Source organism: Oreochromis aureus, linkage group 1 (assembly GCF_013358895.1).
Source record: "Oreochromis aureus strain Israel breed Guangdong linkage group 1, ZZ_aureus, whole genome shotgun sequence".
Taxonomy (NCBI): Eukaryota; Metazoa; Chordata; class Actinopteri; order Cichliformes; family Cichlidae; genus Oreochromis; species Oreochromis aureus.
Genome location: NC_052942.1, coordinates 34,626,281 through 34,641,669, shown reverse-complemented (window position 1 = coordinate 34,641,669; position 15,389 = coordinate 34,626,281). Strand labels below are relative to the sequence as shown.

Below are 15,389 nucleotides of genomic sequence, written 5' to 3'. Positions count from 1 at the left end.
AGAGTGTCCTGATCATTCTGATGAAGGTTTCATATGACGCAGATAAACCACAGCCCCAGTGCCTCAGCTTACCTGCTCATATGCAAGAAAATCTCAAGGTCTGTTATGTGCAAACCGAATAAAGCACAGCCACAGGGATTTCGATTTTCATTCATTTAATTTACCTTGGCAAGAAATGTCTTTGACAGCAGGACACATTTCCTTCCCTAAAAGGATTTCATGATAAAAGTCTTAATTTGATCATACCTGACGACTAAATACAGCCAAAGAGACACAAATATACAAACATTTCAATGATCCAAAAATGGTTATAGTCATTGCACTCTGCTGTCTCTCCTAACAGATGTTGGCAAGATCTTGCAGTAGCACATTAAAAATTTGGGCATAACCAAACATCATTTGCATGTTCTGCACCCTGGAGAACAACACCATTAGTCACAAGTCGCAAAGACATCAGGGGAAAAATATATAAAGGAGATGGAAAATGAAAACTGTGGCAAGAACCAAATAAGTGTTCGCCAGAAACAGAAGCCTAAGATCATATTTCAGTGAACTGAATGTAGTCCAAAAACTCAATCCAGAAAGGAGGGAATGCTTTGAAAACAGAGATTTGGGAGAGCTGTGTAGAAAAATACACACTCGGCTAAGACATCATTCATTTATCCTTTAGAAAAGGAAGGAAATCAGGTGGCCTCAAACCCCCCACAAACAATTGTACATATATAATAATAGCACGCTTAATGCTTTCTAGAATCAAACTTTACATCGTTGTGCAAATCCTTCAAATAATCTGTAACATTGATACAACAGACATCAAATATCACTTACAGTTTACCTCCCATACATACGGGAATGAAGGTGAAAGTAAACTGATGTGATTTTATGGTACATTTATTAAAAAAATAAACAAAACAGTGTTCTCAGTTTTGACCAGAGAGCTGGGTGGAGAAGGGTATATCAGTAGTGCACCAGCCCTGCAGAGCTCAGCGGGAAAGCTGTTCAGAATGGGGAGAGGCTCGGCACTTTGATATTGATGTCTCCAATGTTGATGTTGCGGGGAATCTCGGGCAGGTTCATGTTCTTCACGGCAGAGACAGCACGAGCTGGAGCCGCTGACAGACCTCCCTGCCCAGAGAAAGACGGCACAGACAACACCTTTAAAGCCTTCATGTGTGGAATCATCACGTTTCATCTTTAATACTGCTGTAATGGCACAAGTCGAAGCATGTGCGGGGGGAAATCCTGTAGTAAAACTGCAACAGTGTTAAGTTACACATGTTGTGTATATACACTTTACTATGAAAGGATCATGTGACTGAATGAGAACCTCATTAACCTCATTCACTCAGACTGACACTGTGTTCATGCTTTGATTCCCATAATTTTATGTACATGTACAATGACAATAAAGGGCTATTCTATTCTTTCTTTTACTATTCTAATTCAGTGGTAAATATCACAGATTCTGTAATGAAACTGAACTGCTACGGTCTTGTTTTGGCTCGGTGAGACGATATGTTCAACACCCAAGTAAATACAAATTGCTGCAAGTGTGCAATGTAAAACCTCCTTTCGTTTACAGTAGTTTTATTTGTGGTGCACTTTTACATGAAGCATTTTTAAAGTAAGGTCATCTTAATCTGAAAAGCTAATCTTAAAGCAGATGTAATCTCACCTTGTAAAGGAGTTATATTTCTGTCTACTTGTACATACCCGTGCCATCTGGTGTAGGATTTTAGCCAGCTGGTAGTGGGCTGTTAGCAATGCGATGATGTCATAATACATCAGGCAACATTCAGCTTTTTTTTAATATAAATTTGATTATTGTTATTGTTGTGAAAGTAAAATTATTTATAAGGTGTTACAGGTGCAAAAACACTACAAATGGATCATTTTAACCCAAAAGTGGATGCAACAAAATAAGATCAAAATATCTAATATAGATACTTCAGGGGCTTAAGATATACCCATGTGCTAATTTTGGTTGTGCAACTCCTGATCATGTAGGACGAGTTTGCAGGAAAAGAGGTTTCGAATATTACAGTAAGACTAACTTCTTAGTATTATGAGTGGACACTCAGTCATCATATGTGCAAATAGTCTTTATACGTCAAGTGAGTGCTCACAGTGCTCTTATTCTAAAAATGAGTTAAATAAAAACACACATTTAGACGCCCTTGTTGCATCATTTTCCAACGTATTGTGACAAGAGATATTGTAACTAAAGCACAATTTCTGAATGGTGACCAAAACAGTACGCCAACTCTCACAACAACGCAACACCGCTACTTGCCTACTTACAAATTCCAGTATTATAAACATCAGTTTTGGTTCTAAAACAACCATTTAAATCATGTTTACATTAAACATCTACAAAGTTTCATAATCAGCAAGTGTAACTTTACAAGAACCATCAATTAATGTTTATAGAAGGTTTGCAAATCAATTACTTGTATTTCATTGCATGCTAACAGTAAATCATTATTACTTAAAGTTCAATTACCAAGGTTATTATGAAGGATTAATTTTAGGGGTTCACGAGTTTCAGTTTGCAAACTAAAACATACAATAACCCTCAAGTGTGGTCCTTTAACAGAAAGGGTCTGACCTCTGACTTCTCCATGCGGTTCTGCACCTCCACCTGAGCTACAATCTCATTCATGTTAGTCTCCAGTACCATCCCTCCCATCACCACCTCCTGCAAAATGTAATGGACCTGCAGAAAGAGCAAAGCACAGCAATTAAAATTGAGCAATGCCGAAACGTATACAGTTTAGTTGGAAAGCAAAGCAGCTTTCCATCACAACATTCAGATGTTTGAATTCCTGTGGGCACAAAATGCTTCAAGCAGCATAAAACTGTCTTCTACTGCAAATCTGTCGGCCTCTTTTAAACCCCTGACTGTAAGTATCAATGACATTTTTACAATGCCATGAAGGTTAGTTGCGTCCATCCTCCAGAGCTGTACGAGAGCATGTTTTTTGTTCAAGAAGAAATACTTCCAGGTTCCGCTTTGGGAAAATTCCTCAGGCCAAACCTCACAACACCACATGACATCCATTTCCTGCTGGGAAAATTCAATCAAGATGGCCGGGGATGTGTCTGATTAGTTTCCAGCAACACGTCTAGCTAGGCTCAGGGGAAGAGAAAAACAGATCTACACGTAGCCTGAAGCATATACATCTTCAATTCTAAAGAAGCCCTGCACACAGTTTAAAAAATCTTTATTATGTACTGTGATATATATTATATGAAAGACAATCATTCATTTCTGAGGTGAAAAGGTTAAGTAAAGAAGCCGTTCCAAAAAAGCATCTGGCTGCACAGCTACGACTAATAGACTGCACATTACCTGAGGGTCCGGTCTACAGCGCAGTCATAAATACAAAGTTCCCTTTTATCTCAACCTTTTCATTGAATGGGTAAAAAGAAAAAAGCTGTCCATGAATACACCTCCTACACAATTATTCTGCTGCAGTTTTAACGTCAACATCAAGACACCAGTGTATGTTGCTCCAATGGAAGCCTAGTCTGTGCTGTTAATTCAAGACAGACCCACTAAGCTGTGCCTGACCAATGCTTTTTAACCTTTTATATCATTGTCTTTAAAATTCTTGAAAATTGAGACGGCTCTTTTTGCCAAAAACCGCCAGAAACCACATTCGCAGATTTGGAAAGCTGAAAACATTTACTGACACGTTTAGTTTTGAGCAATTATTCCACTAATACTTGCAGCTCTACAGAAATGCATCCCTATTCCCCACTTACCTTATCCATGTGGAATATGAGGTCTAGTTCGCAGACATTTTCGAAGCATTTATCCAACGTTTCCACAAACACCTGCAGTGAAGAGAACAATGGGGTCAAAAGGGGAAATATTTTCAATAACACATTTGTATTACTGTCTGAGTGCTGATTAAGTACATATAGTTAAGATGGACACAAGCCAAAGGTAGAACAACTTCCAAATTTCCCCAAAGGGACAATAAAGATGTAAAGCCAGATATCAGCCCTGATAAAAGTAAGTGCATCAGCACTTTGCATAGTAATGTTGTTGAGAGGTCTGTACAGCCTGTATCTGAGATAACAGGCTTTCTCTTTAACAAGTTACTTCTTTAACACAACCACCAAATGAAATTTAAGACATAAACAAGTGAAAAAGTACTTGTTTCCAAGGAGACACACTAATGTCAGTTTAAAATACAGTAAAAGGAAATTTAAAAAAAAAATGGCTCAGTTTATGAACATTGTCCAAATTTGTTCATTAATCTTGGAAGTACACAAAGTAACTCAATTATATTACGCCATTTACTGTTAAAGCAGCATCATCTTAGAATACTGGGAACACCGAGAACAATGAGTGTTGTACAATGTGTTTTCACAGACACATTCCCAAACTTCAACACTTTTTGGCTGGACAGGGACAGTAATCTGAGTGATAAGATGAAATGTGAATACACTAGTTCTGATTTAAAAGTGGCATAATCCTAGACACCTCACTGCAAAAACATGTTTCTCTGGCCTGGATATTCAGCTGTTAGCTGCTGGAATGCATCCATGCTTGCAATAGATGCTGAAAGAATTTCCTTGAATCATTTCTGTTTGAATTCAGTTTGGATCAACACAGTGTTTGGATTCGTCCATTAGCTGGGGTCATCCAAATAACTGTGCCTCTCACCTCTCACATCTGTTTCAGCTCTACTGACAGAAGTATAATAACAGAAAATACAGGGATTTATTTGTAAGATTTTACTCGTTAGGCTCCTTGTTGTTACATACACCATGTTGCCAAACGTATTCACTTCTGCCTTCACATTCTTAATCCATAGGGTTTAATATGATGTCAACCAATTCTTTGCAGCTACAACAGCTTCAACTCTTCTGGGAGGCTTTCCACAAGGTTAAGAGTGTGTTTATGGGAATTTTTGACTATTTTTCCACTTGTGCATTTGTGAGGACACTGATGTTGGACAAGAAGGTCTGGCTCACAGTCTCCACTCTAATCTCGGACATGTTCTATTAAGTTAAGGACAGGACTCTGCGAAGACCAGTCAAGTTCTTCCACACCAGTCTCGCTCATCCATGTCTTTATAGACCCTTCTTTGTGCAGTGGTCTGCGGTCATGTTGGAACAGGAAGTGGCAATCCCCAAACGGTTCCCACAAAGTTAGGAGCATGGAATTGTCCAAAACATCTTGGTATGCCAAAGCATTAACAGTTTGTTTCACTGGAACTCAGAGGCCAAGCCCAACTCCTGATAAACAACCCAGCACAATAAACATCCCCCTTCCCCACCCGTGTGTCTACCTTTACACTTGGCACAGTGCAGTCAGACAAGGACCATTCTCCTGGAAACCGCCAAACCCAGACTCATCTATCAGATTGCCAGACAGAGAAGCATGATTTGTCACAAAAGACAACACGCCTCTACTGCTCTAGTCCAGTGGTGGCATCCTTTACACCACTCCATCCAATGCTTTGCATTGCACTTGGTGATGTAAGGCATAGATGCAGCTGCTCAGACACAGAAACCCATTCCGTGAAGCTCTCTGTGCACTGTTCTTTGTTTAATCTGAAGGCCACATGAAGTCTGGAGGTCTGCAGCGACAGACTCTGCAGAAAGTTGGCAACTTCTGCGCTCTCTGTGCCTCAACATCCACTGACCCTGATACATGATTTTGTGTGGTCTAACATGTCATGGCTTCATGGAGTTTATTATTCCCAAGCACTTCTACTTTGTTATAACACAGCTAACAGTTGACTGTGGAATATTTAGCAACAAGAAAATTTCATGGCTGGAGTTGTCGCACAGTTGCCATCCTGTCACGGTAACATCATTTTTTCACAAATGTTTGTAGAAGCAGACTGTATACCAAGGTGCTTAATTTGACAGACCAGTGACAATGGACGCAATAGGAACACATTCAGATTTTAAATCAGTGTGCTCTTGGCTTTTCTTTTTTGTTTGTTTGTTTAATTTTCTATTAAAGTGAGATCTGTTATTTGTGTAATTTTTACCTTTCCAAGCTGTTTTGTTACACTGCGTTTATTTTATTGACCTAAGTTGTTATTTATGTTAGTCATGCTACTGTACCACAGTAATTTCACAACTTTGTGAGAGTTAATGCTCCTAAGGCCTTTAATGGATATTTGTGCATTTAAGGACCATTAGACACCCTGCAATTGTACTTTTTGCTCCAGGGTGAAGTGTCTGCTTTACAAGCTTGGTGTAGTGGTTGTGTGACTCCATGTCAAATATTTCCAAAGAGCCATTCAACAAAAGAGCAGCTGACCTGGATCAGGTCCAGTATGCCGAGCTCGCTCTCCGATGAGTCGACACAAAAAACAAAGTAGAGAGTGGCGTAGTGTCGGTAAATCAGCTTGTAGTCGGAGCCACCAATGAGACTGAAAGCAGATTAAAAAAAGAACAACTTCAAAAGGCAATTACAGAGTAGCTTCATGCTGAAATAGACCAAACTTGTTTGCTGTTAATTCACTTGAAAGATGTGGTGGAGACTTTTGAATATCTGTCTCCATCTAGTGGTTAAAGCTAGACTACTGCATCCACAGCTGCTGTAAAGTAATGTCAGAATGCTCAAACATGGCTCAGGATTTACAACAGTATTTGTCGAATTAAAATGTGAGAGCACATAACTAGTCAAACAACAAGTGTGCCTCTCTGCCTCTGACAGACATCCCAGGTGAGCATGTATCAAGACACTCTGACAGACATCTATTAAACCAGCTTTTGTGACAGCTGTGCCTAGCTAAGCAGTAACAACCTTATCATTTATAGCTGTACTTAGAGTACACACATGCAAATATAGAGTATATAGAGGATTTTTTTCATTGTAACCTGTGATACAAACAGAATTGCATAAGAGAACACCTGACTTACCTTCCACCCTCCAAGAAGTTGCAGACGTTGTCATCTCTTTTAGATACCAAATGAAAAGTCTCCCGAATAATCTGCTGCTGCATGTCCTCCGCCTGCAAGCAAATACGTTACAAACTCCATTAACTCCAAAATTTTCAAAATAAATAAATAGAAATTAATTTTAAAAAGTCTAAATATATTTGTCAATAATGCATTACTTTGAGTTTTACTTATTTTTAACAACGTTAAGAAGTAAAACCTCTACAGTAGGACCTGAACAACATATCGGTTAGCCAATATTGCTCCATCACAGATATGATATATTTGCTGTCCTATACAATAAGTTTTATCAACATAAAATAATGGAGAGAAAAAAAATGCACATGGTTATTTAGAGATGCCATTAGTTGGTTTAAAGAGTGGAGCAGAGGCCTACACTTCATGGAAGGATTAGGGATTTAGCCAGGTAACTTCAGGTTTTAACCCTGTGGTTTCACTGATGGGAAGGTGGCTCACTTTGTACATCTCCGCAACTTATGCTGCACACGTAACCTGCTCCAGAGTAGGCAGTTCAAAATAACTCATAAACACACACAAAACTACCTCACACTGACTAATCAATTTTCTCTGAAATAATGTCATCACTCCAGGAAAAGCCTGTGAACCTCAGTAACCCGATAGCTCACTGAGGTTCATTCTCATCAGTCTTAGGTACATCAGTAAGTAAACAGATCACGAGGAGTAACTTTATTCCTCGTGTTCCCTGCAGCTGTCAGCAATTTTTATGTCATTTAATTGTTAAAAGCGATCACCCTCTTCCCAGTGTTGCCAAGCAGTTACTAATAGGAATTGTCTTAATGTTGGGGTCTTTACCTTACAGTATGAAGTCTCTTGAGATGCCTGATGCTGTAAATTGTCATTATATAGATACATTTTAATTGAATTATGAACCTTAAAATAGGAATATGAACCTAAGACAAATCACCTAAGCCTTGTACTTGCTGACTCTCTATAAAATTTGAATGCAAGCCTACTTAGAGTTAATTGGTTACTTTCTTTGCAACTACTTTGCATCCAAGAAAAACTTGAATGGAATACAAACTGTAGATACGGACAGATCCCTCTAAGCGTATAGCTTACATCCTATACACTGCTCACACACACACACACATATACACCTGTTGCCTTTAGTCTACATCGTGTGTTTAAAATATTATTATTTTTTTGTGATGATAGCACACTCAGAGCTAAAATTATGTTAGGGTAAGTGAAGCCAGATAAATAAGCAATGGCCTGTATACACTGGGCATAATAAAATCTTAATTCCTTTCCCATGACTAAAGTACACTCCACACTGTCATACTTTTTATATTTATAAATAAAAATATATAAGATGATATAAACCCATGTCAAATGTTTTAGAGGCAAGTCTACTTGATCTCTATTATACAGTAAACAAAGGAAATAAACCAATAAACCTACTTACAGACAAATCTGCAGTCACTGAAGCACAGCCGCCATTTTTAAATGAGAGTTTTGATAACTATGATAAAAGACGTCTCTTGGTAAAATCTTATTTTTTTATGTTTAATATCAAATTTTAACATTATATAAGACTTTGAATATACTCAAAAAGACTATAAACAACTGTGGTCACTAAAGTCTGTCATTTCCATTCTTTCTTGATTATCACCCAAATATAACTGAATGTAATTAAACAGACAACGATGATGCAAAGTCAGTGATTTCAGGACAGCTAGTCCGGCTAATACATACATATGTATAATTTAGGAGGATTTATCTTCACAGATAGCTACTCCTTAAATATATAACGCCTAGATACTTTTGTATATAGAGAGAGGTCTATTTTAATAGAAAGGAAGTAAAACTGAAGAGTGACTGAGCTCCAAGTTTGTTCCCTTTCTTGCTCACGTGATCCGCTAATAGTTTTACTTGGCTACAGGAAAATATCTCATAATATGTCAGGATTTCTGAAATATCTGTGGTGCTGTTCATTACACGAAAGGTCACAAACGCTAATCAAATACAGATTGTAAGGTAAACAAAAATTTTTCAGCAGCATTTGCTGCAATACTCACAAAATACTGATAGAATCTGATCAGCCGCGGCTTCCCGTGGTTGTTAAAAATTAATATGGCTTTAATCATCTCTGTTCTTTGACGTTATCAAAGCACAGCGTGGAAAATTCTCAAAATGTTACGATTTTGACTCTCTACTCGACGTTAGCTTCCGAGCTCCTTGCAACCGGATGTCTCGTTCAGCTACATCCGGTTGCGCCGCAGCGGTCAGCTAGACCCGCTCATGAGAAAAGGTTCCGCATAGATTTTTGTTCTGGGTCTGTCTGCCATACAGGCTGTCCAAGAAATAATTAACGTCAATAAACCCGAAACCTGAGCAAGTGCGTTTGTTGTAGTGTTGCTGATTTATGGCTGAAAGCTAAACAAATATAAAACAAAACCAGGTCTGAATGCACATCACATTAAACCTTAAAACAGTAGAAGACCACACTGGGTGCCACTGACGCTATAACTGTCAGTGGCATACCATAACTGGAAAACAGAAGATTGGAAATATGTTCCCTGTTGTAATGAGTCTCAGTTTCTGTTGTGACATTTAGATAATAGGGTCAGAATTTGGTGACATGAAAGCATGACTCCATACTGGCTTGTATTAACAGTTCAGGTTAACAGTTCAGGGTGCTGGTGATGTAATGGTGTGGGAGATATTTTCCTGGCACACCTTGGTAACAAATTAACAAATGTCAAAGCCTACCTGAGTATTGTTGCTGACCTTGCCCGTTCCCTTGTGCCCACAGTTTACTCATCACCTGATAGTTACTTCCTGCAGAATAATGTGCCATATCACAAATCCTTAAATCCTTTTAAACTGGTTTCTTGAACATGATGAGATCTTATTTCAATAGAATACATTTGGGATGTGTTGGAACAAGAGATTCACATTATGTATGTGCAGCTGATAAATCTGGCATCATGTCATCATGGACCAAAATATCAGAGGAATGTTTACAGCACATTGTTGAACCTATGCCATAAAGAATTAAGGCAGTTGTAAAGGCAAATGTATGTGCACCTAATGAAGTGGCCACTGAGTGTATTTTCACTTGAATAACATTAGTAAGCCTTAGCCAAAAGTGCTTAAAAACATAAATAAAAACCTCTAAAACCCACAGAAAATCACATTTTACTTTTTTTTATTGCTTAAATATGTCTGCAGTTTTTGGCTTCAGACAGCCAAAAGTTTCTTGAGATTCAAATTTTATTGCAGTAAGCATGCCGAGTCCTCAGTCTTCACAGTGGTGGTCTATACTGTTCACTTTATGAGGCTATCCACCTGACACATTATGTAATTCTGGGGTCTTCGTGACTAATCCACCATCAGCTGAGGCACCATGTTAATTATTGGAACTTTGGGTCAGCTGCTTCACACCGCCTTGGAAACACTTTTTCCTTTGATCTACAGTGAATGGTCAGAAAACTGGATCAAGACCCAAATTATGTAATATTGTAGCAAAAGATCTCAACATTAACACATGTGTGCCAAACAGGAAAATGTAATTACCCAAATGGTAAAAGGGTGAAAGATGGCATGTTAGCATGCTTTGAAGATGTTTTTTGTTTTGTTTTTTTCTGTCCAGACAAACTAAGAAGCTGCTGAGTTTTTCTTTAGGGTATTTAAATATTTCTAGTACACTTGGAGGTTTTAATCATCTACTATAAAATATGTTTCCATAAAGAAAAGCTGTCATTGTAAGATGACATTAAGATTATATCTCAAGTTGTATCTTCAAAAAAAGTGTTTCATTTTCCATAATTTAAATCCATTGTTTACTTTTTCATTTAGTTTGACAAGGATTATGTATGGAAATTAAATTAGTTTGGGCTAGATAATGAATTGTACTGCATGACTCCATGTAACAGATGCGAGTAGACCAGGCCTGAATTTTAAAGCCATCAGCCTGCAATCTATATATTGTCCACCAGAGGGGAAACTCTGATTTCCAAAAAGAAGTCCAGTTGTACAGAAACCTTTAAATCAGGGGTCTCAAACTTAAGTGAGCTGTGTGAGCTTTCATCTCATTGGAAGGCCACTTTAGTGTTCAAGTAGTACAAAAAATGGCGCGTGCTTTGTTTTTTGGGGGGGGGGAGTTTGCTCTCGCTAAATACTTGTACTAATCCTGTTTTCTCTGTCTTCGCACTAGTGTTTTCACCGTTTCACCCTTTGTAATAAATTATTGCCATGTACATTTCGCTTCTGTGTTGGATTTGTTGGATTTGTCCAATCTGTCACAATCGCCGTGACACAAACAACCAAGGAAACACCTACAAATATTTCTGAAAATGTAGTGTTTTGTTTTGGGGTTTGTTTTTTGTTTTTTTACATTTCAAATCTTGTAAAACAAGACAAAACTGTAAACGTGCATGCAATTTTTTTCCCCCCTCACTCACTTTCTAGCCAGACACATGGCATAATTTTGTTCTTATTAACAAAAAAAATGCAGACATATGTGTGCACATTAGTTTTTGACTACTAGTGAAAATTGTTTTCTTTACAACTAACTCTCTCACTGAACTAACACAGCCAATCCCTCAACATGTTTGTACTGTGCTCATATTAAGTATTTTTTTTGCTTTTTAAAGAACTTACTTTAGCATTGCACTCAGCAGCAAACAAATCCTCCTTAAAAAAAAAAAAGTAACTTGAAGGGCCAAATTGCTATATATTTCTTCACTTCAATATACGGGCTGCAAGTTTGAGACCCCTGCTTTAAGTCCATTGATATATGATCTCAGAAAAAACTTTCCTGATAAATTTATAGACTCTAGCTAGTTTAAAATCTTACTGGATACAGCATAATATTCATTTAGCAAACTATGGTTCCTATTAGAGTAAAAACGCACAATAAAGCAGGGTAGGTAGTGTTGCTACTACAAGTCCCTCAGGTGTGCGGTGTTCTTGATAAAAAGTGAAACACAGACTGTGTTCGTGACATCCAATTTTAAAGCACCAAGAGGTATTCAAAGGAGTTTGCAAAGAAAAAAAGAAAAAAGAAAAAAGCACTTTTTTCTTTGCAAACTCCTTTGACTACGATGACCTGGATGACTGAGAATCTTCACAGACACACCAAGAGGTATATTTTCACAGAAGGATTCACAGAAGGTTTTGGGTGGCATCAAGGTGTCTATGTCCAATATACAATTTAAATACATCCCGTGCTTAATGTTAAAAAACTCTTTACTTTAGGTTTCTAAGGGCCACACTTTCAATGTATCTAAGAATGACTAAACCAACATGCATTTTACGTGCTCATACAACCACTAGAAGCTGGTTAATTTTAAAACAAACAGGTGCATGTGTTTACACTTTTATATAAAGACTTTTTTCTTGTAATATGCAGATTCTCCTTCTAGAGATATATTTAATACATTTTTATGGTCTTTCCCTATATTAACAGTGGGTAAATCTATATTTTCCAGGAATACATGCATATAGAAAATACCCCAAAAGGGCTCAAAATATTAATAGCTGCCTTTTTTCTTCTTCTTTCAGCTCTTTCTATTAAGGGTTGCCGCAGCAGATCATCTGCCTCCATCTCACCCTATCCTTATGCATAATCCTCTAACATGGCAACTCATTGCACACCAGCTCTCACTCTATAATTTGACAATGGGGAAAACCTAAAAGTCCTGACTTACTTACCAGGAAAGCACCTTAACATCCACAATCATGGACTTTGGGATTGGGCAGAATACTTACAGGTATCCTTCGCTTTGTCACCTTTCCTCCAGAATGAAATGAGCTTAATATAAAATAAAATAATTCCTTTGTTATACTTGTTAAAAAATACAAGCAAAAAGACAAGAGATGAAGTGATCAGTTTGGGAGCAACCAAAAGGTATAAATAATGATTTCTTATTTTAGTTTCAGGAAGAGACCAAATGCAATCAGTTGCTTTGTCCTCAAAATGGGAGGTTTTACATTGCTGCAACACATAAGAAAAAACAGTCCCCATAAATGTTTCAATGAGAATCACAATAGATTTCCTTAATTCTAATATTACCAATGAGAGAGAAATCATAAACCAAGGTCAAAAACACAGATCAGAAAATCCCTTGAACTACAACCTGAAACTCCAAGGCTTGTCATTTTGTTTATGCATGAGGACACTGCTGATGATGAAATACCCCTGAGACATCCTTGCAGCTGCTTCCTGAGATACTGCTCCGTCACACAAAGGTGTCCAAGTGGCAATGCTGCTGCATAATGTTTCTACTCACCAGATGCTAAACCACTTTCAAACTATCCATCTGCTCCAGCACAGATTTAACAGGTGAGGATGACAGAGGAAAAAGGATATCACAAGATTTAACATCATAAGCAGGACACGAGTAAGCCAAGCTGTGAAAAAGGACACACATAAGGAAATTATTCAGGACAGAAAGAAGACCAGGAGTGGGCGGTCCAAAGTCCAAAAAGCAAATGACAAAACCTCTTCAAAACTCACCTGTCTGCACAGTTTTCTGTGAGTCAGCTTCAGTGGGTACCAGAACTTTAGGGGAGGCATAAGTGTTTCAAGTAAGTTCAGATTTTTTGTTGCAATGTCTTTGTATAATACTATATGCTTCTGGGACTGATGCCTGTGCACTTCTCATGCTCTGATCATCTCGAGTAGCATTCTTTAAACAAGTTGCATAAAAATCTAAATTCCTTCAAAAAACAAACAACAAAAGAGAACAAAAGAGATTTTTGTTGTTGTTGAAGTTTCAATGCAGAATGTATAAATGGCAAGTGAGGCATGTATCTCAAGGTAATCCCATTTCTTTGAGTACAGCTCAATAAACCTACATGTTGTTTAGGGCGAGCAGGTGTCCTGGTTCAGGTGGGACTGCAGAGTATTTGTCTTCCCATAACACAAACTGAGATAATATCCTACATTTTAATTAGCTCTAGTTTGCAAGCATTAACAGATAAATCTCACGATAAACATGTAGCTAATCTTTAGAAGTATCTCTACTGAAAACCAAAGATGATTACCAGAGAGACAGTCGGCTGAAATAGTAGTTTTATTACAACAGGTTGCTCTGTGTGTAGTTCTTATTTATTGATCGGGTGTTTGGGGAAAATGCATAAAAATAAAATAGAGTGTATTTGTCATTTACACAATTGACCCCAGACATGTAACCTCCATAGTTCTTGTATTTACTTTTCACGTAGATATCAGTCTGAATAATAAGTAAAATATATTGAGAGGAGTGATCCTTCTGGTAAAGACTTCAACAGCAACAAAAAATTTCCTTTTTGTAGTGAAGCAGCTCGGGGAGCAGTTGAGAGGTTCTGACCTGAGGAACACAGTTAGCTGCACAGTTCATAATGTCTGATTTAATATATAATGAAAGCTTAAAATCAGCTTGATATCTAATAGATAGCCAGTGTGGTATACTGAAGAAAATTCTGGGTACTGAAATTTGAATGAACTGGAGCGGGAATTATTAGAGTCCAAATTTGATGAGATGAAAGCATGGGTGGCTTCTTTTAAGGTCAAATGAAAAAAAAAAGATCTTTTGAAACATGTCTTAACTAAAGAAATGATGACAATGTGGTAATTTGTAAGTAATTACAAAAGAGTAGTTTGAGTAGTAAAATGAGGAAAATATCACACATTGTGCAAGACAATGTCCCCACCTGTACAGTATACAGTGAAAAAGTAGTTTCTGCCTTCCTGTTTTAAAATTAGACAAAGATGACTGAAGTAAATACAAAGTGCTGTTTTAAAATAACTATTTCAATAATTTAGCGGAAAAAAAGCAATCCATACCTTCCTGGCCCTGTGTGAAAAAGTCACTGCCTCCTCAACCCAATCACTGGTTGTGCCTCCCTGGGAAGCAAGAACTGCAGTCAGCATTTACGATAACTGACAATCAGTCTTTCACATCGCCGTGGAGGACTTCTGTCCCACTCTTCTTTTCAGAATTGTTTTAATTCAGCCATATTAGAGAGTTTTCCAGATCATATGCTCATATGAAAGCCTCTCAACTCCACACTTTTACTGGGCCACTCCAAAACCTTCATTTTGGGTTCTGTTAAGCCATCAGAGATGGACTTGCTGGTGTCTTTCTGATCATTATCCTGCTTCTTAACCCAACTGCGCTTGAGCTTCAGGGCATGAACTGATGGCCGGACATTCTCATTTAGGATTTTCTGGCAGAGAGCAGAATTCCTGATTCCATCAATTATGGTAAGTCATCCAGGTCATGAAACAGCAAAGCAACCCCAGACCATCACACTACCACTTATGACATCCTGTGTTAGTTTAGCCAGATATAATAGATCTTGTCAGTCTGAATATTGTCGGAATATTTTCCCAAAAGTCTTGGGGATCATCAAGATGGTTTTGTCCAGTGTGAGACGAATCTTTGTGTTGTTTTGGTCAGCTGTGGGGTTTGCCTTGGAACTTTCTCATAGATGCCATTTTT

The 15,389-nt window shown here is 37.9% G+C and overlaps 1 protein-coding gene across 1 annotated transcript; it reads right to left on the bottom strand.

The window, feature by feature from the left end:
• Positions 1-138: 138 nt before the first annotated feature.
• Positions 139-9,182, bottom strand: ap3s2 (adaptor related protein complex 3 subunit sigma 2). Its single transcript, XM_031746584.2, has 6 exons — positions 8,976-9,182; positions 6,898-6,989; positions 6,293-6,404; positions 3,769-3,840; positions 2,609-2,716; positions 139-1,125 (listed from the first exon to the last, which is right to left on the bottom strand). The coding sequence occupies exons 1-6, from the start codon at positions 9,042-9,044 to the stop codon at positions 1,000-1,002; spliced, it is 579 nt and encodes a 192-aa protein (XP_031602444.1). The 5' UTR covers positions 9,045-9,182; the 3' UTR covers positions 139-999.
• Positions 9,183-15,389: the final 6,207 nt, after the last annotated feature.